General features: G+C 41.0%; 1 protein-coding gene across 5 annotated transcripts in view; it reads right to left on the minus strand.

The window, feature by feature from the left end:
- The window catches only part of LOC104356805, a 115,025-nt gene that overhangs the window by 35,320 nt on the left and 55,743 nt on the right, over positions 1–23,962 (minus strand). For 4 of the 5 annotated variants that reach the window (XM_042789317.1, XM_042789319.1, XM_042789318.1 and 1 more), the window contains 3 exons: positions 12,231–12,506; positions 11,513–11,716; positions 6,207–6,570 (listed from right to left, as the gene is read on the minus strand). In XM_042789317.1, the coding sequence (XP_042645251.1) occupies positions 6,207–6,570; positions 11,513–11,716; positions 12,231–12,262 (600 nt within the window). In that variant the 5' untranslated portion in view covers positions 12,263–12,506. The remainder of the gene's footprint in view (positions 1–6,206; positions 6,571–11,512; positions 11,717–12,230; positions 12,507–23,962) is intronic. The other variant, XM_042789321.1, reaches the window with a different exon arrangement.

The following is a 23,962-nucleotide window of genomic DNA, read 5'->3' on the forward strand; positions in this document are numbered from 1 at the left end:
CCTGACCTGCCTCTTTTTTTTTTTTTTTTTTTTTAATAAAAAAATGGTCTTTGCACAGACACTGACTCTTCCTCACTTGCTTTCTCAGACAGGGAACCCTGCAGTTTCAAATCACAGCAGAAACCTTCTGTACAGCCCCTGGGGGCAGTGATGCCAAAGGGTACATTTCACAGGAGCCTGCCCGTCACTGGTCAGCTAAATTAACTTCCAACCCTCTAAAATGCTCTCTTCTGTCACCATAAAGAAGACTGCAAGGACATTGTCCTTCAGAAGGTCAAAAGCACCTATATGTCATCCTTGTACTGCAAAATGGAATAAGGCAAAAGACTGTCACCCAACGTGTCACCCAGAGCAATCTTTCCCAGCAAGTCTTCCACTCCACCCAGCTGCTGTCCCTACTAGGCCTCTCACCTCCTTGTCCTCTCCCTCTTGCTTCTTGTCTCCATCTGCATCCTCGGGAAATTGGATCTTGATGTGGAGGAACAGTGGAGACCGAGATGTTAATAACCCCAAACATAGTTACTGGGGCTGTGAATGAAAAATGACACGGAGAGGGAGAAGCAATGAACGTCACACAAGACATTCAGTGCTGGAAGGGCAAGAGTAAGAAAGTTACTGGACAGTATGAGAAATTTTGCTTGCAGGGGGCATGCCTCCTCCTTCCTTCCTTCTCAGGTTATTTGAAAAGCAGGACCAACAGCATGTCAGGCTGCAGAGAGCATCAGAGAGAGAAGGACTTTGACACAGAGATATCCAACTCAGCGCCTCAGTGGATCAGATGCTAAGACACCCTGGTCTTCCTATGCTGCTGATTTTCCTCTCCAGCAAGAAAGGGGAGAGGAGAATAAGTTTAGTCACATGCCTCACCTGAAACATTCTGAGATCTCAGTGCTTAGAAGAAACAACTCTAGGATCTGAAAACATCCGAACACCACCACATATCTCTACATAAAATCACTACCAGCTGTCCTAGTCTTTGAAATGCAGTGAGACACGTTAAGCACTACAGAAAACCAACTAGCTAGTTGTTTCAATTTTCTGTGCTGAAATACCGTGGTAGCTACGAGCAACTGAAGCCCGCATAAATTCAAAACCCAAGCCAAATATCACAGTGGCTATTCTAGATTGGATCCAGTCAGAACAGCACTTGTTACAATTCTGATCGTAGCCAGGGATCAGGAGAATAACTGATCTTAAAAGATTTATTCCACCACAGCTTAGAGTCTAAAGCACCTTACTGAAAGATGCTCTTAAAACTCCTGCTATTAGAGTGACTACATATTCAGCACCTCTGAATTAAGGTTTGAGGCCAAAATAATTTTCCACCCCCTACAGGCTCTGGAAAGAACATGCTCCCACCACTATGGGAGAATGTTCTCAGATATCAGCTTGTGCAAAGAAGACAAAACCCAGGCATTTTCTTATCTTAATAGACAGAGTGGTTGTTCACTGCAAAGAAAGAACACAGAAGATAACTTATTTCACCCTTGAAGAACTAGTTTTGTCAGAAACAAAAACTCAGAATACCATTTTTAAGTGGGACATCTTTGAATGATGTTACAACTTTGGTGAGCCAACAAGAGTTAATCAACTAATTTGCTTATTCTCCTAGGAAAATAAAAATCATTTTCTCCATTTAAATTTCTGTAGCAGAACCAACAACAGATACTAATTTGGTGAGCTGAAGAACACTGTCGGGAATACGTGACAGCTACAGGTTTTTCTGAACCCTTATCCAGCACACACACATGATAGTGCTGGGCTGATCCCAAGTTTCCAGTATTTTGTTAAGAAGTGACAAATAACATGACCCCAGACAAGGCAAAAAGCAATTTAGCCCTTTGCAGTTCTCAACCCATGGGCAGGTAGGCTCACTCTGAGAAGAAGTCCCTGAAAACAAGTTAAGTTGTCATGGTCCTACTGAGCTGCCTACAGCACTGCTCTGGATTGCCTCCCTTCTGCAAGCCTTACTGTCTTCTGACTCTTGGTTTACTCAATGTCAAAGGCACATTTGGCTTGGCCCGGAATATGGATCAGGGCAAGAATCTCTCCTCTGGCCTGAGGATATCCCATAAGATGGGGCAAAAATCAGGCTGCAGGGGAGCACTGCAGTAAAATAAAACAGATAAGCTCCCAGGCCAGCAGAAATGTTCAAATATGTTTTATTCTTAAAACAAACAATAAACTACTCGCCAAAATCTATCAAAACAAGCTTTAAGAGTAAGATAGGACAGTATTCTGTGACTTAACCATATCAAGATTGTGTAACCTTAAATCACATGGGAGAATTAAAAAAAAAACAAACAAACAAACAAACAAACCAACCAACCAACCAAAAAAAGGCAAACACAAAAAAACCCCCAAAACCTTGACAGATGAACAAAAGAAACATTTTCTTTTGGCACCAGAGTTCTTAGTCCTTGTATCTTCTTGTTGCCCTGGTCATATTACTAAAAAGATGTTACCTTCAAGAAAAATACAATTCAAAATCATGTACGATCAGCTAGGAGATTTAGGACACTGCATACTAGCACAGGGCAAGATTTCTTACGGCACTGAGGTACAGCATTGTTAAATCTCTCCAAAAATTTGGCGAGGTTCGGTCATCTACATCCCTACCCTTGCCACATTTAAACAAATGTTTTGAAAGGCTGTGCTATCTCTAATCTTCCAGCAACATACCTTGTTTCTAAAGGAAGGGTAAAAATAAAAGGAAGAAAAATTTCACCTGACAGTTTTCTACCCTGGGGTGAACACAGCAGCAAATGTCTTGAATTATTCTGAGACTTTCTAGCGTTTCCTCTAAAAGGAAAATCAACATTTTAAAGGAAAATATAAAAAGCAAGGGTCAGCTGCGAAGCAACTTTAGTAAGAGACCCCTCTGAGCCCAGTGCAGGAACTGATAACCTTCAAAAGAGGGCAGTCTTAGACTACGGATGATTCACAGAGGGAGCTCTTTCTACACCTGTTTTCTGCGCTATTTTACAGTACATATTTAAGCAGTTTGATGTTTAAATAGCACCGTCCATCAAAAAAAAAAAAGATGATATGTCAAAACTTACAAGTCAGCCTCCTGCAACCTTCAAAGGGGAGGGAAATATTATTTCCCTTTTACAGATGTTATAAGAAATAGCATTCTGCACATGGATTTAGTCCAACAAAGAAGTATACAGCTAAGCACATACTCATCTTTAAGCACACCATCAATTTTACAGCAGTCAACAACACTTCTCCTTGCTTCTGAGTCCACCTGCAGTAAGATCATGGTGAGAGGCAATCACACAAATTCTGCATGACCAAATACTAGCACCGCAAAAATAATAATAATAATGGCAATTTCCCCCAAAGACAAAGGTGTTTGGTTTTTTTTGGTTTTTTTTTTTTTTAAAGTGACTATCAGACAGCTAGACTGTGCCAGCCCTGCTGTCTGCTCTTCCTTCTGAACAGAGGCCTTACTACCTAAACAATTTAGGGAGAGAAAACTCTACCAGACCAGAGACCTCTCTAACTTTCTTCAAATCCTTAATGAAGGCCACCTGGAAAAAGTCAGCCCCAAAATAGAGTCTACTACCTTCTTTCTTGCCAGTGAGCAGACTGGCTTCTAGAAAGAGGTAAAAGTTTCCACTAATTCCTACAGCTCCCAATCCCTCCATGCTTCAGACCCAACGGGCACTTTCAGCCTAAGCACCAGCTGAGTGATGGTGGTTCTTGGGCCCTGGAGAGACACCACGTTTTAGGTGGTTACCCTCAGCACTCAGAAGACAACCTGATTGGAAATAACACAAGTCCTGTAAGCCATTTATCTCTACTTACACCAGTGCTGAAGGCAGAGCCACCAGCTGACGTGCAGGAAGCAGCACCCAGAGCTCTGGGGACAAGGGGCAGCGGTGCTTGTACTGGAGTCATGCAGGGCAGCAGTGCACTGGGGACAGACATAGGTTGTCCTTCAGGAAGCACTGGAGAAATACGTACTAAACTAGGGATAGAGGAATGGCTGTGAGCATGCTACTACTTCAAACCATTTAAGTAACAAGACCTTGATTCACATACATGAATGTCCTGCTAAGGCCCTTGTTCCAGCTGCACACCATCACACTGAACACCTCTGAGATATATCTGCTCATGCCTTGCAGGTGGCAAAGCCCACACACACATTCAGCCTAATCAGAGAAACTGGAGTCCAGTGAATTCTGTTCCTTCAGCCAGAATCACCCTCAGCATCTCAGAGATGCACCTCATCCTTTTTCTTCATCCCTCTCTCCCCACCCCAAGCATGCACCTGAATCCATTTTTGCTCATGCCGGTGACCAATTCATTAATTGGACTAAGCAGGTGAGAGAAGTCACACACTAATTTTCTTTCTGCAGTAAGATTAACCCACATGGATATCAAGAGTTTCTCAACAGCAGTGAGACCTTCAGGGACAGAACACACGTACAAAAAAAAAAAAAAAGAACACGGAGACATTTCTTAATGGAAATTAAAGTTCTTTACTGTGATATCAAGGCTGCAGGAGAAAGCAAACAAGGACCTATTTTCTGGCTTCCCTCACTGAAGTACTCAAAAATCCCCCAAACAAACACACACTCCGCCAGCTTCTGCTGCCAACAGAAGGACACCGTGGGAAACACCAAACAACTAAGGTCAAAGTTGCTGCCCAGTGTGCATACCTGGAGAGTTTTGTGGCTGTAATGAGATTTTTACAGCTATGCTATCCCATCAGCCTCTACAGTGGTAATACTCTTGAGTACTTTTGCAAGCCAGAACAGCTAACCCAGCTACCACTGAGGTTAACAGAATGATTTACACTGGTTTCAGTGAAAGTTGGACCACGATGTAGCATAGAGGCTACCTACATGATAAGGTCCTTGGACAAAAGCACCAAGGCAGGCTTTTAAAGTTCTCTTAACAACAATAAAGCAATAACATATCTCAAGAGACCATAGCTTTTAAGAAGCCAAATTATCATTTCAGTAACACCCATCCAAGGTTGGGCATTTCAAGTACTTTGAAAGGACTTGAGTCCACAAAGTGCTGAGCAACTACAGTTCCCAAGATCCAAACAAGACAAAGGGAATTCCAAAAGTGCAGAGTTAATTAACCTAGCCACAGAACTACAAACATCTTAACTTTTAGAGAAAAGCCAAGAACACAAGTGTTTACACAGACACAGTGCATCTCTGCAGGGTGGTAAAGCGTCTCGCTTTTAAACATACAACACATGTCAAAGATAGCCCTTATACAACCAAGCACAGACAAAAGGATAATTCCAGAACATTACTGTAATTTAGGCCAAATAGTTTGGGTCTTTGGAAAGAAGATGGAAAAGGACAGAGAGGACTGGGATTTAGGGTGTGAGGCTCCTCTAAGGGGGCTGATCCACACCTGGCTGTGATCAGTGGCATCCCAGGTGCCAGCACTTACCCCATCAGGCCTCACCTCCCACCACTGAGAGGAGGGACCAGCCACCTGCATCCACAAACACACACTTTTAACACCCTAGTTTTGTACATCAAGGAGTCATCTCCACAACTGTAATGCAACTAAGAGCCTACCTTGTTCTGTCAGACCTACAAAGCAATTCATAAAGCTGAACACAGCAGGCAGGACCTAAAATGTTTTTCTCCAGCAGAGCTTATATTAATCTAAAAAGGAGTAACAGAAGACCCAAAAGTATCTTCTCCCCACTCCCCCCAAACACAGAGTACATACAGTATACCCAGAAGCTGGCTGCTCATGCCTGTTAGCAAGTGTAGTACTGGCCTTTAAACCAGTCCCGAAAAGATTTGGAGCAAAAGCATCCAATCCATTGCAACGGCAACCCTTTATACAACTAGCAGAACTGCGCCCAGCTCTTTGCCACGGACAAACTGCTCTCCAAAGCAAGGCGGGCAGGAGCCCCTTTCCTGACACCCTTCCCAGTTTCAGGGCGGCGGGGAGCGCACCTGAGCTCGCAGGTACCGCCGGGCAGCTGGGGCGCCGCTGCAGCTCAGCAAAAACAAGTTCTCTTTCTCCTCCTATCCCACCTCACCCCTCCTAACTGCCACTTGCAAATCTTCACAAGTTATTACAGGTTTCTGATCCGAGCAACGCTTTCGCGATTGCACAGGTGAAAATAAGTTAACTTCACGCTCTCCAGAGCATGAAAACCCGCCCGCAACACCCCCCCATCCCTTCCCTCTTACAGAAGGGCTCCGGTCACTCACCCCTGCGTTGCTCCGAAGCTCTCCAAGGTTTCTTTGTCCCTCGCTCCCCTGGCCGGCCGGCCGCTGCCCTTCGGCCGTCACTCCCCCTGCGCCCAACCTGTCCCTAAAACCAGGCCCTGCCCGGCCCTCCCGCCCCCGGGGGCGTCCCGGGGCTCGCTGGCAAGCCGAGGGAGCTGCCGAAGCGGGGGGCGTGCTGGTACCGGCGCGGTGTCCCCGCGTCCCTCCCGCGGCGCCGGGCGCCGGGCTCCGCCCCGCCCGCTGGGGGTTTTGCTCAGCCGGGGCCGCGCCGACGCGGTGCTGCGCTCGCAAGGTGTTGTGCCTGCTGCGCCGCGCCTCTCCTCGGCCCGCTCTCCTCAGCATCCCCCTGCAGGGATGAAAAAAAAAAAAAAAAAAAAAAAAAAAAATTGTTTTGAACAGGTTTGTTACGCCTGCCTAGAGGTGGGAGCTCAGCGTGGTCCCAAAATCTAAATCCGAGGTCTGAAATCACCAAAAGAGCCTGTGCAAACTGTTCCCAACAAAGCTGACCTGGCAGCCGTCTAAAAACACCCAGCTTCAAGCTTTGAAAAATTTCCTGCCAGAGGGCCCCAGAATGAAGTTGCTAAATGTGAAACAGGTTTTGCTTATCTAGTCGGTTGGTGCCTTCCCTTCACTACCCAGTTTGTCCTTTGATTTGGTGCAGCCAGCCTCCTTACGGCAGAATGATAAATACAGTCTTTGCTAGTAGGTGAATTAGCAAACGTTTTGCCAAGGTCAGTAATGCCCAACTCAGGTACTGATAAATCACACGTTGGCTGCCAAAACCCATAGGAATTATGACATTATTTTTTAATCATTAATTTGGGGCTCTTCATAGTGGCTTCTGAAACTTTATAATAGCTTATGCTACAACCCTGAGCTTTTTTTACTTGCTGGTTGTCTTGAAATCAAACCAGCTGTAAGATACTGCCTACTTTTAGGCTTAAAATAGCTGAAACCATGAAGTTTCATGTGGTTTCACATGAAACCATACACTTCGTGATGAGGTGCCTACTGTCATAAAATAAGGACATAGGGCACAGCCAGGCAACTCAAAGGGTGTATCTGTCACCCCACTGATGGATGGGCAAGAGCTGATCGAAGCTCAGAGGATCTGAAGCAGTTAGGGAGGAGCTTGGATTTTTCTGTTCTTTGCTGTATTTCTACTTCTCATGACTATCAACAATTATTTTCAACATTTTTTTGAGCTGCAGCTTCCAGGAGCTAGGCAGCTACACAGAAATTACCACATAAAATAAAACCATCCAAACAAACAAACAAAAGACCTTCTAGCTCTCATCAATGTGAGAATAAGTTTATAAGTATAGCATCGGTACCTGTAACAGCTCAGAGAGCCCCTATCAGGGAAAGGGTAGACTAATTTTCTCCTTGATTTTATGATTTGGGGATATGTGTGTGTTTGGAATATGTGTGTGTGGTAAGGCAGCTGTCTTAAGACTATTTAGTATTACCTCCTGTGGGCAGTAAATAAAATGCAAAAGACTACCAACTCCTTCTGCCCCTCCCCAAAAGTTACCATTGAATGAGTATTAAATATAATGCTTCTGTGCAGACTTGGTATTCTGGAACTTCCAGTGGTCTTGCATCCTTGACTAATTCTAGCTGTCATTTGAATTAACAATATTAAATGCTGGTTGATATAATCCCTCCTGTTGATTAAAACCCAAGAGTTACCAACAATGAAGTATTTGAAGTCTCTTGTGCCATTGCAAACCATATTTATATACAGATTATCTACAGGAATTGTTTTCAGACTGAGCAGAAAATAAAGGACAGGCTTCTCTCAGTTGTCTGGGTGATACAATTTCAGTGAAAGAAAACCACTGATTTGAAAGCAGCTTATTTACAGGTAATTTTAAAAAATAAAGTTGAATCACAGCCTTCCACAGGAATCCTAAAGTGATGAGGGGGCCTGGGATTTCAGTGAGCAGCAATGGTCACTTTTGCTGGAAAAAGAGGAACTGCAGCTGGGATAAAGCTTTTATTTACTTGCTTATTTTTGATTGTTCTAGTTCTCTAAATCTGTTTATGTAGGTCATGCCTATAGCAAGCAACCTCACTTTGCCTGGTTAAATTTCCTTTCAGGAAGATTGTGTCAGCATTCATTTCAATCGTCTGCAGATTTTTCTGTATATGTAAAGTGGACCCTCCCTGTAACCTTCCACTGCTTTGGAAACACAGAGGCTGTGGAACTGCGAGAAATCCCTACCCTCTGCACTCATTCTGCATTGTCAGGAAACTACCCAGTCACTACACCTCGATCTGAAATACTCTTTTCTGTACTGCCTTGCTTCAGACAGCCTTGTACATAGCACTGGTTTTGTAAACACATTGCCACTGGCATGCCCAAAGAATCCTGACTGAGATCCATCTTGACTGAGGTCAAACTTATCATGGATACAGACCTGAGTAGTATTAGGCTACACCCATTTCACCCTGCCCTGAATGGTTTTTTTGCATATCCAGCCTGATTATCAAATACTCTTTAGGTTGTTTTCCTGTTAATAACACAGTGCAAAGAGAATGCAAACTGAGAAAAAACTTATTTCAGTAAAACAGAGTAAGGCATGTGCATGGGGATATATGGGTGAATTATGCTCTGATTCTAACAACACTGGATAGTTGATAAGACTCTATTTACTCTAACCGACCTACCATATGGTAGATGACTTTTCACCTTTTCTCTGCTGGAAACATCCTTTATTGCATGACTGAAATAGTATTAAAAGGGTCTAGTCACCTTCTTCCTAGACAAAACACCTTTTTATTGGGGCTACATTTGATATCTTTCCTTATCAGTGTGGATACTTCAGAAGTCACAATACCTTTATAAAGAATGTATGCACTTGCTAGTGCTTGCTGGTCTATTGCTGATAGAAACTGTGTGTAGCTACGGAGGGTGGCACAGCACAGAGAGGAATGCTTCTGTCCCAGAGGTAGAGACAGCCCTAATGCAAAGCAAGGTGTCTGCCCAGTGCATGGTAGTGAACATGTAACAGATTATTAAATTTTCCTGAGCACCTCCTTCTGTGCTAATGAATCTACCTCTGAAACCTCTTTGTGATAATTTATTATTGGTAAAACCAAGTTACTGTGTTAATCCAGTGAGGTCAGATAAAATAGAAAGAACACACTCCAAAATTATTTCTTATTTCATTTAACTTTATTTGTATAGATGAATGCCTCTGAATGATGCCAAACGTTGGTGAGCCAGCATGAAGTCAAATGATGTCATTCTGTCACAGTTTTCTTGAGGAAATCAGTTAGTTTTCCATAATTAGGCTACTGTGCATATAACAATAGCTGAAATCCTGCATGTATGATTGGTGTAGTGAGGAAAAGATAATAAAAAAGCAGCAAAAACAGGGGCAAAAAGAGTACAATATGCTGCCTTTTTTAAGAACATTTTTTCTTATTTTTGTACTCCTGGAAAATCTTTTTGAGAACGTAAAAGAGCACAATAGCAAAATAGAACAGGTAATGGGTTTGGAAAAAGCAGGTGGCCAGCTCCTTTACTGTATAAATAACATGAATAACGATGAAGCAGTATAGGAACAAGGCATACTGGTTTGGGGACTGGAGTAGGTCTTGGAGTCCTTGACTAAACTGTGGAAAAAGGAAAGGATACACATTATGTCACACGACTATGTTCCACTCGTGCCCAGTCCCCTGCTTCTCTGAGCACACCTGGCCTTCTGGCACACTCAGTTCATTAAAAGTTGCTGTGAGATAAACCAGCATGTGAACTGAGAGCAAATCAACTACGCTGTGTTAAGTGATAGGTGTCACATTCCCACCCATATCCATAGTATGAGCAAGATTTTATCTCTTTGAAATTAAGGTAAGTGACCTCATATTTACTGCAAGAACAAGCGTGGAGGTACACAAAGCTGTTCATGTGAGGTAAGTGCACACCCATGGTAAGGTTTTTGTGTATCCATCTCTACATCTGTGGCACAAACCGTTGTCTATGTTTTTTCACTGCATGGTAATTTTCATACTTTTACACATGTTCGTGGGCAAACTTTCAGGTCTTAATTTAATAAAAAAATTCAGTAGTTAATTTGTTAATCCAGATGCATGTCAGTAATTTAGACAAATATATATTGGACCTGATCCTCATCTTTTTTTCTCTGATATAATTTCATTGATTTCATTGGAACTGCATTTACTTCACATAATTGTGAGATCTATCCAGGCCTATGGATTTGCTATATGGAAGAAAATAATTAAATCAATGCATATTGAAAACTTCAGGGATTATACTGTGCTTAGCCGAGTGCCATTCTTGTGCATGATCTGAGCTCCTGTGTACAACCACAACACAAATGCTACAAAGACTGTGTAAAACACATCCTTCTATTCTGTCCTGATTTAGAGCACAGAACATGCAAGAGAAGACAAACATGCAAGTACCTCTAAAACGTTGATGATTCAGATTCAGATATTCTGCTTACTCTCTAACTCAGTCCAATGACAAATTGTATTATATTGGAGGAGAGTCAGGCCCACAGGCAGCCAATGAGATCAGGAAGAGCTCAGACCTGCAGCTGTCCCATTTACTAAACTCTGCCAAATAGAATGGTCTCTTCTGGGCTGGACTACTGTTAACGGACTCATACGCCTGAAAGTATGATAACTTCATCTACTTCTGTAAAAAAACAGGCTTGCAAAATCTGACTGTCTATGGAATTTGCATGACTTTGGTAGATTCTTTCATTCACTCATTTATTCATGCATTTATTATCTGAGTCATCTAACTGTAACCCAGGAAATTGATCCCACTGTAGAAGCAGGGAACTGATCAAAGTGGCATTCAGACCAGTTCCTCTCATGTTTGGGGAATGAGGAGAGATAAGGTAAAAAAAAAAAAAAAAAGTTCTTGGATCCTTACATCATAAAGTTCATTTGTGCATTAACTGTTCTTCACTATATTTTATAGCAATGAACGTTACCACAGTTCATATTCTAGGGAGTGGAACAACTCCATTCTCCCTAAGTGTATGTACAAGCTGTAAAGATCACCTAGTTGAGTCTAACTTTAAAAGAAGTCATGATACTACTTAGCATGTGAAAGATTAAAACCTTACACACTGTTTAACATAGAATGTGAATGTTTTGGTCTCTGCTGTGTTCAACCCTTTTTCCTTTCCCTACTTACTGATCTTTTTACTGTCTGATGATGAATCTGCTCCATTCTCTCTTCATGAAGCCTTTGCTTTTCCTTATCCTCATGTTCATATTTCAGTTTAGCCAGCACAAAATCCTACCTCATCTTTTCAAGCTCAATATCAGCTGGTGTGACCTGCTTGCCATAGAGCTGTTCCCGCTCCTCTGAATTGGTGGATACTTCTGACTGCAAAGCGCTGGTTCCTTCCTTCATGTCCAAATGTGCTCTAAGACACTTAGTATCCATGCCCTCCATTTTACTGTCTGAGATGAAAGATGATGTTGTCATGTCTGATGGCTTCCTGCTGGAATTTGGAGAGGGGGAGGATAAATTTGTATTTAAGCTGATAGATGAAAATAGAATATGTTCATCTAAGTCAACCTCAATATTTGTTCAAGTGATAATCACACATTTGTATAATGAGTCACTAGTTCTCTAATATCCATTATTTCCCTTTAAAAAGTTTGTTCCTAGAGTTGGAAAAGAAATCTTCTACTGAATATTATCTTACAAAATATGAAATATCCACAATATAAACATTTTCTGATTTGAAGAGATAAAGAAAAAATTTAAAATATTTAATTAGTGCTTGGTTCATCTAAGCCAAACACTATGGCTCTTTTGATCAAATTAAAGGATTTCATATCTTGTGAATTTGATGTTAACCCATGTAAATGGGAGCCACTAAGGTTCTTTACCTCTGAGAAGTAACTCAAATGTCTTACAATCCTCACTTTCCTTTGCAGACTCAATTTCCTGGCTGATCTTCCAGAATGCATTGTAGTTTTATATCTGACAAAACTGTATTTTCCACTTACCATCCTGTCATGCTGCTGCTTCTTGTTAGCATTATCCTGGGCTTCTTGTGAAGTAAGTTGAATAACTTTCTGATTTTCCTCAAGCTCTTCCATAGTGTTTGAAATGGATATTCTGATCCCTCTAGATCACCGAGTTCTTCCAAATCTCCTTGTCTTTCCTGGTCTTTAGCAGAGTTTCTGTCTCAACATGGGAGTCCTCCACTGATGTTTAAGCATCTCCAGGGGTGTTTTGGAACGGAATGGGGATATATATGTGCTGACAATGAAGCAGGTGACCTGTATGTAAGAAAAGAAGTGACTCTCAGAATAATGTAAGCACATACACACAGGGCATACTGGAGCCTATATGGAAGTGGCCAGGGGCTTAACTCACATTTATGTTCCATCATGTTCCTTGCCTAGATACAAATAAAAAAAAAAAAAATCACTGGGTATAGGTCTGTAGTTAGATCTGAAAATCTCACGTGTAGGCTTTTTAGGAGGAGAATTTGTCAGCAATTCCCTTTACAGTAACCTGTGGAGCTGGCGAGGGGCCCCCAGGAAGTAAGAATAGTATCTCGCACTTCTTTAAAATGTAACATAATCAATATCCTTCTGCTGCTCAAAGGAGGATGGCTTTTCTTTCACAGAAATAAAAGTTGACTGATAATCTACCTTAGACTGCGGAGTTTCTTACAGCCTCCAGTATAGTCAGATCACAACTTGTAGGGTATGTCTAGTCATTATCTAGAAGTCAATACTGTCCTTTTAACTGACTAGAGCTAGGCAGACATTCTGGCATGTGAACTAAGAATTCAACCTCTTGTTTCCAGGATCATCGTACTTGCTGCATTTTATAAAAGTGATATAAAGCACAGATTTCTCATCTGAGAAAAGATTTCATCAAGTAAGACAATTAATTTGTTTGTTATTGAGTTTCGGGAAGGGGAGTAGAAGAGGAAGAAAGTAAAGCAAGCTGATTACCATGGGTAACCAATGTCCAAAGACAGGGCAGGTAGCAGGCTAAACGTAAGGCAATAGTCCCCTCTTCACAGGATTTCCATATAGAAAATGTGAAAGCAGCTCTCCCAGATCAAAGGTCAGGACACAATGAGCACAGAGATTCTGCCCTTGGCTGACTTCATAACTGCCCTGTTGCCACAACAAACTGATGCTTTTTGTTGGCAAGGTCACATTCTGTCACATTCCTGGTTCGACCACTGGGGCAATATCCAGGCTCTTCAGTGGGACTGAGCTTACCTCCTCCTCTGTCACAGACCATCCTACTTGGTCACTGTTTTCTCCCTTGTAGATATATCTATACGCTGCAGTGAAGCTTTCTGCCAGAACTTGTGGACTCCCAGAACGTCCCTGTGCCCAAGCCAATTAGCTTTTTTTGCGACTCATGTTTATTGGATCAAATAAAACACCACGATAATAGCTATCCCATTTCTGCATTCCTGAATAGTTTCTCTTCAAGGTGTTGCACTGAATCTCATGGATGTAACTAGCCCAGGAATCTCTGCACTGTCCTCTATTCCCTACTGTAGATATGCCAGCATTGCAGGTTCCCATCTACAAACTGGAATGCCTTGCCGGGACTGGCCACATGCTCACAGGGACTGGCCACAAACTCACAGTGACTTTGTGATACAGTAAAGGATGTCTCTGTAGTAAAGTAATGTGAGCCCTTTAAGAATCTTAAAGAAAACTTTCTTCTCTGTTATTCAGGAGTAGGGAGATAAAGTTCTTCTACTGTTACTAGTCTGTATAAAACACCTTTCAGAAAAGGATCTATCAATTACAGATTATATCATGTAAATAAACACAGTGACCTCAATTGCTTTCTGCCCTGTTCCGTATATCAGATACACCATTGCAAAGTCAGTATATTTGCTTGGTAGGTGATGTGTGGGGAGCTGGATGACAGATCCAGTGAAGATAAAAAGACTAATGAAGTTACTGAGACCACTTCCTGTTGCATCGTTTATCAAGTGTTTTGTCAGTTTACAGCTGGATTTTAAAATCCAAAGGCACACTGAAGACACAATGATACACAGGGCTCTGGAATTCCATCATTAGTTTTGACTGGTAATATTAGGAGTTTTTAACTGCTTTTGGTGCCAGTGATCCAATTACTTAGTTATACGTAGGCCCTAGTTATTGAATAATCAGAAAAAGAGCAAGAACGGATGTAGGATATTTGTGTGTACATGTGTGTTTTCATATTTACCTTATGCTTTCCAAAGGTAATGCGTATTTTCTAAGACACTGAAATGGAGCTGTGGCAGTCTTTGTGCTTTTATTGCAGTTAAGTTTCCTGAAGTCCTGGTGGACAATGCAGATATCATAATGCCTTAAATGTTTACTGATATATTTGTTCAGTTAGTCTCAAGACATCCTGATGAATGTATTTCCCCACAAATCTTAAAGAAATATAAAAAGGATTTTCATCTCTGTCCAGGGATGAAACATTGCAGTGCGGTTAGGAAATCAATCTGCTTTTGCTGAATTACTTACTTGGCAAGTGGGAGGCATAGGGTACTGTTTGCTAGGCATGAAATATACAGTAGTCCTCCTGCAGTAAATAGGTACTTGCAAAATCATTCATTCTCCATGTAGCAAATGCCTTTCAGTCTTTTGCAGTCAGACTCACTACAAGCTATTTCAGAGAGTTGTGAAGTTCTCAGCATCTCACATGCTTTTGTCCTTGATTTGTTGTATTAAAATATTTGCCTTCACATTCAAACCGAAGAGGAAGCTAATGTAGTTTCTTGTCGCATCCAAAGAAGTGGAGGCTGCTACTTCCATTATCCAATGATGATCTCTTTGCTCTGTTTTGCTTTCCTCTTCTCTCTCCAAACTTGCTGTCACTTTGCCAGCAGAGCTGAAGTTAACACACAGCAGGAAGGTACACTGTTGCCGTCATTTGTGCCACAGTTATTGCCATATATTGTAAATTTGTACTTTAATTTCCTTCTTGATATGATTTTTCCATAGTTGCAAGGACACAGTAGGGTATATAACAGTTGGGATAACTGTATATATTTAGAGAGTGAGGAACATTATGCCTGAGTTGGAAGTCTTTCTTCATGATGTATTTCAATATCTGAAGATAGTTTCTCTATAAAGGCTACTGCATCTCATATGCGCATCTATGTTGGAGGCCAAATTTAGAGCAGCATGTTAGTAATAAGGGATTGTTAGGAGGTGCAAAGAATTCCAAAGGAATGCCAAAGGTGGGTTTTTTTTTTGTGCTCAGACACTGCAAGTTCCTACATAATATTTAATAAATGGGAAGGTCAGCAAATGAAGTTGAATGTAGACACTTACTAGCTGTTTCAGTCCCCTCAGGTTAGATGATCTTTCAGTACACTGGATCACAGTGCTGTTGTTTGGAAAAATGGGAGAGGGCTGGCACAATAGTTCCTTAGACTGCAGTTTTTAGGCTATCAAAGTAGTCAGGTAGTCTTCCTTAGACAACTCTTAGGAAATAAATGTGTACCTGCTTTATGGCACACATAATATTGCTATGGATTTTTATGCACTTGGGTTAACTTCTGCATTAACAGTATGGTAAGAAGAGTTATCTCCTCTTTACACATGGGTCATCGAGTCACTGGCTAAAAGAAATGACATATCCATGCCTAATCTTTAGTCTTATGCTTTATCTCTGCAACCATCCTTCCTAGCTCGTATTTTCTCCTTCCAAATAGTGCATCAGTAGACAAGAGAAAATTCTTAGAAAGGAAACAAGTACCACATTTCTCCTACATACACTGCCTTTTGAAAACAGACATATTTATAAAGTTACTGTTGTACAGAGGCATTCATAGCAGAAAGAACTGCATGCATAGGAAAATCCTGAGTAGATACAACAACTAATGCATGCAAAATCGTTCTCACGTTGTGATAACTGCGGAGGTCTTGCATCACTAGGAATTCCAGGATACCAACATTTAGAAATTCCAGACAAATGGCCAAATTAATCTTTTTCTGGTAGGACAAAACTTACATGCAAGAAAAGAGTACATATTTCAGTACATATGCATAAAATACACATAACCCTTGTCAAATATAATGGCCAAAAAAAATACGGTCACCAACATTCCCAAGCTCTTTAAAGGCCAAGCTGCCTCTATGTATTTTTTGATCAATTCTAATGAGACATCTTAAATTATCCTAGCTAATTGTGCTTCACTGTTCCTTATAATGAATTTTGATGACCACTCAGAATATACATTTGAATTTCCTGAAGATAAGCAGAAAACACATGGGCTGTACATACTGGATAACAAAGACAATTCTACTCAAGCTATACTGAGAGAAAGTGGTCTAATTTTACTGTAAAATTAATTCTTTTGCTTTTTCTCCAGCTTGTCTAATGAACTCAGGATCTATTCCTGTGTCAGCACTGGGATACTTCATTTTCATGGGCTGATTTATCATGGTTTCGTTTCTTTGTGCAACAAGAAAAGATGTCTTCCATTTTTTTAAGACAGTGCAAAAATATTTGCCTGCAAGATTTAGTTTCCACATACAAACATACATGCATACATACATATCTACATACATGATTATTTTAAGGTATTTGTATGTCACGAATGACAGAACTGGAAATATAAATATTTCTGTGACCCATTAGGGCAAATTATTTTTTTCAGTGATGGTTTGTTCGAAGGATGTGGGTGTTCCAGTAATTTATGATCATATGAAAACCCTCCAGGGATTAGATTATCATCTAGAATAGGTTAGCAAACCTTATTTTCTTCCATGATAATCTCCTGGGTTTCATCATCTGAAAATCTGGCCTCGAATATTTCACAACAATTTTGAGGCACTACAAAGTTGTGTCCTTTTACCTGACCAATAATACTGAGTTCCCATATCCATGTAACTACTTACATCAGTGTTTCATGGAGCACCAACAGATCTCTTTCACTAGGCCTACATTTTGGAGATTCCTTTATTTCAGACTTTACTCTGTATTCATTAAAATTCTAACTGTACTCCAGCAAAGATAATTTCTGGAAGCCTGGGTCTGATCCCACTTGCTCCGGTGAGAAGGTACAGCCTGGGTTCTCCCAGGACAGGTATTAGAGCAATGCTGTCAGTATATCTAAGCTTCAAAGATAGTTGAAAGATGAGAGTAGAAGGCTGTGCATGTTGTGTCTGACTTCTTTGAGTAAGCAGAGAAAGCCAATAATTACCAACAACCAGTGAAAAAACACCACTAGTTTGATTTTCCTGAAATTGTATACTAATTTTGTACAGCTGTAACTGACATCACAAGGCTCAAGACAGCACAGTATTCTTGTCACAGTATTTCAAGGCAGTTTTTAGTCCAAAATAATTATACAGGACTTCAACAATATCCAGAGTTTCAGTAAGGAGTTGGTGGTTGGGTTTTGGTATAGGACCTTTAAGAACCATATATGCACTTAAAATGAGAAAAGGCTTTTTCGAACACCTGACAGGAACTTCTGCAGTTACTCCAGGTATTAGAAATAACCTCAGAATAAACATAAATTTATTTGCAAAACCTGAACTACTTTTGCTGCTGGCTTCACTGCAGTCAGCACATCAATCACTGAAGAATTAATGAAATTTTTACTTCCAAGAGAATTGCTTCATGTTCTAACCCCCTTGCTTAGGTTCTGGATCACTGATGGAATCTGAGCCAAAGAAAGGCCAGTCCTGAAAGATGAATGCAGTCTTTTTTCTGTTGGCTTTGGGCTGTCACTATAGAAGATGGTTTCTCCCATTACTTACACCTACACGAGTTTCACAACCACCTGCAGATCTGTTGGGATATAGGATCCCTTCAGAGAATGACAATCAACTGACAAAATGTCATTTCTTCCTATGTAGATGTTGGTAGGGTGGTGTCTCACCTTTGAGCTAGTTCTACTCTACTCTTTATACCTACAGTTTACTGCATTCATTTCAGGGACAGGAGCACTTTCAATAGCTGGCAAGCCTAATTTTTTTGAATATTCAGAATATCTGTGTTCAGATGAGATGATTCATTAAAATTAGAGTGTACCATATCTCTGCTTAGAAAACTTAGCGTATACAGTGAGAAAGGAAGGAGGTGGAAACATAGCTATTTGAGAAGTCATCTCCAGTGTTCTGAGAACAGAGAGGTACCACGCATCCTGTTAGCAATCGCACCTGTGCTCAAGCCTGAGACACCATCACAGAGCTGACACCAAGACTTATTTGGATACCTTCTCTATTCTGCTCCTACCCCGGGAACTGGCTCACGATGACAGCCGTACTTAGAAGTATCCCCACACTAATACCACTCACATTAAATGTCAGCCTAATTACTCAGCATGCTTCATCTCATACTATGTGGTCAGAACTGTCTCAGTATGACATTAGCATCTGAAATATGTTTCTCAGTTACCAGCAATCCTCCTCCAAAAAACGATAGTTGTTACTTCAAAGAGAAAAAAACAGTTCTCTAGCCGTCAAGACTACATTTCTTTTTTTTTTTTTTTTCTTTAATACACATCTGAAATTTCTATAACCTTCTTGGGATGGTACTTTCCTCTTTATGACTAATTTTACTGAACACTAATAATATGTCTGTCTTGATATAAATATGTAGATGAGTCCCTTCTCTCAGGACATTACCATATAAACCAAGGTCAGATGATTCCGTTAAAAGCCCAAGTTGTTCCTGGCACAGCTTTACTTCTGTAAACAGAGCACATTACTTATTTACACTAGCTGATTTTTTTTTTTTTCTCTAAAAGGAAGTACAATTACAGTAAGAGCAATGGAAGCATAGCAGCACTTCTTAGTCTGGTGGGTGGAAGTTGATAATTAAGGACACAGATATAAAGAGCAATTTGGGAGATGATGCTTGGTGTTTTAGAGAATCAAGGGAAAAAAGAAGCCATGAAAATCCTTACAAGACAAAGATACAAAAAGAGAAACAAGTCAAATGCATGGACTGAATAAAGAAAGGAAGCTAACAAATAGCTTTAAATGGCAATTGCTCCCGAAAAACAAAGCAAATTAATATCACCAAGACTGAACTCCCTCATGGCGAAGCTCTAGGAACAAAGAACAATAGATGACTCAGAGAAGAGCAAAAGAGCAAAGAAATATTAACTGAACATAGACACTCTTGATGTGAAAGGCAGTCTCTGTCTTCAATCTGCATTTGTGTGTATTGATGGAGAGGAAGCCAACATTGCACCATCCCAGGGCACACATCCTCTTGGCAGAGTGTAATCCTGCTAACACTGTCTCTCAGCTCCCTTCACATTTTCCCAGCAAGTTAGACAAGTTCTAGAGAACATTTCCCTTTGGGGGATTTGTATTTACTGAAAAAATTAACAAGCAACACAAGAATATCCATCAAGCCTTTCTAGCTGGCTCCAGGTCTTCAGACTTAAGCCTTAATATAACGCCTGCTGAGGTTTTCTACCAGCACAACTCATCTTCATCATCCAGGCTATCTGCCTTCTGTTCCCTGAAGGCAAATACTTACAGATTCTCTGTCAGCTAAGATCTCTAGAGAAACTGCCTAAGCACACCCTTTTTCCAAGAAGCAACTCCCAGAGTTTCCCCTTCAACACTTCTCTGAGGCATCTAACAGCTGTTCTAATGTTAACTGGATGGTCTCTAGCTGGTAAGGACTTGTCCCCATTCTCCAGCTTCTCTGCTGCCGCTCCAAGCAGCCATCTCTTCAAATGGAAACATCATGCAGTAACAGGAGGGGAAGGAGGGGAAGGCCATGTCATAGCCTGTACAGCACAACTCAGGAACGATGCAGACCACTGTAACACAATCGAGCCTTCTCTACCCCCCAGCTTTAAAGACAATACTATATGGAATGACAGTCTTATATAATAAAGGAGAAAAATGCTGCATCACCCTAAAGTGAACTGCTGTAGTTGTCTGCCATTCTTGCTGCCAGATGAACTACTGTGGCAACATAATAACGGGAAAGAAAACGTATTATTCTGACATAAGGCTTGGCAGACCATTCTGGAGTGAGTCCAGGAATGGTCAATGGTTTTGAACTGCCAGATGTAACAGCATGAAGAGATTGGGCTATACAGACAAAGACATGACAAACTTCAGGAAAGTGTCCATCACCAATACAGTCACAAATATTTGTAATATTGGGAGATGGAGCACACACATCACTGAATAGTGTCATCCTATGTGTTTCCAGTTAAACAGCAATTAGACTGCTCTGGAGTGGATATGTAACAGGGCAGACACAGTCTATAGGACACTTTTCTCCATTACTGAGCTTTCTGCAAAAACACTCTATATTCAAAAGGGTGTGTCAGGGCTCTGTGTGTGTGTGTGTGAATAGTATGCCTAATTATAGTATATCCTATAGTATGCCTATAGTGTCTAGGTGGCCACATAATATACTATCAGTATCCAGAACCAGGCAACTGCATCACTAGATGTGTAGATGTGGGAAGTTCATAAATTTACTCTTAGACACAATTTATACCCCCTCACCCCACCCCCAGTGGGGAAGCTAAAGGATCAATATCTCATCTAGAGCATGAAAAGGAAATGGAAACTCTGAAAAAAACAGTCTTGGTGAGAGAGCGGAGAACATCTGCTGCAGCACTGAGCTGCATGGCCACTGACTCATCAGGTGAACAGGATATTTGGTGTTTGCAGACAACTTGAACGTGAGTCAGCAATATGCCTTAATGGGGGATGAGGGTCAACGGCATACTAGGCTGCATTAGCAATAGTGTAGATAGCAGGTCAAGGTAAGTGCTCACTCTCTTTGTTCAGCACTTTTGAGATGACGTCTGGAGTACTGTACCCAGTCTGAGCTCCTCAGTACACAAAAGATGCTGTTAAACTGAACAAAATCCAGCAAAGGCATCCTAAGATGACTAGGGGACTGCAGTACATGAATGAGACCTGGGTTTTCTCAGCCTACAGAAGAAAAGTCTATGGGGGGGATCTACCTGCTGTATTAACTACCTAATGGGCAGAGGTAAAAAAGACTGAGCCAGATCCTTCTCAGAGGCACACAGGAAAAGGTTGAGAGGCAATGAGCACAGGTCACAGCCAGGGAAGCACTGATCAGATATTAGCAAAACTTCTTGACAGTGAGAATGGTCCAGCATTGGAGCTGGTGCCCAGAGGGGCCAAGTGACCCTTGTGACCATGGGCTCAGAGTCACTTTCAGGTGAGAAGAGCAATTTCCAGTTCCTTGTGTGGGGAAGCATTTAGCTGCGCTGAGCTTTAATCATCACTCTTTGAATGGAGTTACCTTCAGCCCACCAATTAATAACAGGTTGTTTCTGTGTGTGCCAGTGGCTCCATGCTGACCAGCTGCTTCACTTGCAGCACTTTCTGGAGGAATTCAGTCTGCACTGGGAGCCGCACTTCTGGCTCAGGACATGCAAAGATGTGGGTTGCTGATGTGTGAGTGAGAGGGAGAGGAAGGTGTGAGATTTGAGGATGATGCAGGTTTGCATATCAAGCTGAGATGCCAATTTGTAGGAGTGAAGAAATACATTAGGCTATAAAAGAGGGCTGTCTTTTTCTGTGAATATGCATTTTCTCTCATGGAAGGAGTCAAACATACCAAGAAATTCAGTGTCTCATAAGTCAGATTTTAAAATCTCATGTTTTTCAATCACCTACCATGGAGAATGGGGAAGAAAGTACAATTATGTTATTGTGAAAATCAGAGAACCCAAAGACTGTTTTGTAAATACCAGAAAAATGTCTGTATTGATAGTACTGTGGCCAACAACGATATGCGCTTTCATTTATGTAAATCATGGTATTCCCCAGAAATCAACTGAGAATGAGAATAAATCTTTTGCACCCGTAACAGTTCTTGATTTTAGCAGCATTTTGGTGACAAATACCGGTTAAGATCATAGACATACAATATGTTGGCATTATGCTTCAGTTTTCAGAAAGCAGAGATGAGGTTAAAGGTCTCAAATCAGTACATACCAGAACAATGAGATATAATAGCTACTGGTATATGAACAGCAGGTTCTACACTGGCAGTTGTAACAGGAGATGAAAAGGAAAACAGAAGGGAAGAGACTTTGAAGCAGAGTCACAGCTGTTTCACACTCAATATCTGAAGGAAGTTGAGATAGATAGAAAAGAAATGATGTTCAGAAAGAAATACTTATCAAAGAGAAAGGAACACATGCCAGCTCTTAAGTGGATGATGGTTCTCTATTAGCTCAGGTAAGTCTGTTGCTATGAACAATGTCAAAGGCATTTCAGTCTTTATCTGTATAGTCTGATATTTTCCAAAAAGTAGAAAAAGCAATGTGACTACATCATTAGATTTACCTGTAGGTAACCCATTAGGATAATGTATGGAAAAATATAACTTAAATGAACATTTGCCAAAGCTGATCTAGAGAGCTTTCGCTGCCAAACAATCTGGAGGACCTGGAACATCTTTGAAGCATAAAGATCGCAGAGTATTATATATAGCTGGCAAGGATACAGTGGGATTCAGAACCAAACAAAAAAATATAACTAAATGTAAAATGTGTTTGAGGAGGAAATGGAGAAGGTATGTCAATAGTCAGCCCACACATCTGTAAGCAAGGATGGGAAAAGGAAGGTTGAGCAGGACACAGAATGAAGTATCATACCCAGATCAGTTGTTAAATGCTTCTGCATTTTGCTGATGTCTCCTTCCTTCAGAAAATACTATTCAGAAATCCTCTTAGCCTGTTTTAAATTAGATCGGGTAATATGCTAATAGTGCAAATGTATTCACAGGCAAAGCCAAAACACTCCTTCTTGGGAAGCTCAAGTAGATGAGGTAGGTTATTAAATTATGATGAGTTCTGCCCTGAAGAAGGAAGGTTAAAAGTTCAGAAGAAAAAGAAATTGAAACTGAAAAATTATATTCAGACTGCTGAGAATGATTCACTTGATGGATAACTTCAGAGATTTTACCTACCTCCTGAGGAAAGTTAGCTCACCAAAGTGATCAGCTGACACGGACTGTTCAAGGCCTTATACCATCACGTCCTCAGGTCCTCACTCCCCCTTGCCTGACAGAGTATCCAAACTCTAACTCCTGTTGACATGGACCTACTATGTATCTTGTCTGTTTTGCACAAAGTAGAGCCATAAGAGCTGCCTCCCTCTGACAATCCTAATATCTACTAATCCAGCAATCAGATTGCTCAGTTGGAGACATGTGGAGATCTAAATTCATATCTCCACTCCAAATCAGATGAAGGATTCAAACAAATCCAAATTCTACATTTCAATTTTCTGAAAAATGTCACAGTTTGAAGCCCTCATCTCCAGCAAATGTGAATCCTAAGGGGTAAGCAAAGAGCTACTTTTGAAGAAACACAAGACAAAGTCGATTCCTCTCCTTAGCATTTTCAGATGGCTATCTTGAAGTGTCAGGGTACCAATCAGCAACTTTTAAATTCCATTGAGTTACTGTTGAATGCTATGGTTCCTAAGTCCCTCTCTGGGTTTTGTCCTTCATGTATCTGCCTCAAATATTTAGGGGGCAGGTTTCTAAAGGTTTTGGGGCACCTAATGACATTGCCATGATCATGTGAAGGTTTATTCAGTATAATTTTTCAAGAGCAAATAACAAGCTTAGGTGTTTGGTTCTTATTGGCTGAAAAAAAAATAGATGTGCCAAAGTCATTAATTGGGTATTTACAACAGTACAGCTAAAGATGACAAAAACCATGGATCCTGTAGAGCTAATGGGCAAGAAGAAATACTATTAACTC

This window comes from Tyto alba, unplaced genomic scaffold (assembly GCF_018691265.1).
Source record: "Tyto alba isolate M040663 unplaced genomic scaffold, T.alba_DEE_v4.0 Super-Scaffold_16, whole genome shotgun sequence".
NCBI lineage: Eukaryota > Metazoa > Chordata > Aves > Strigiformes > Tytonidae > Tyto > Tyto alba.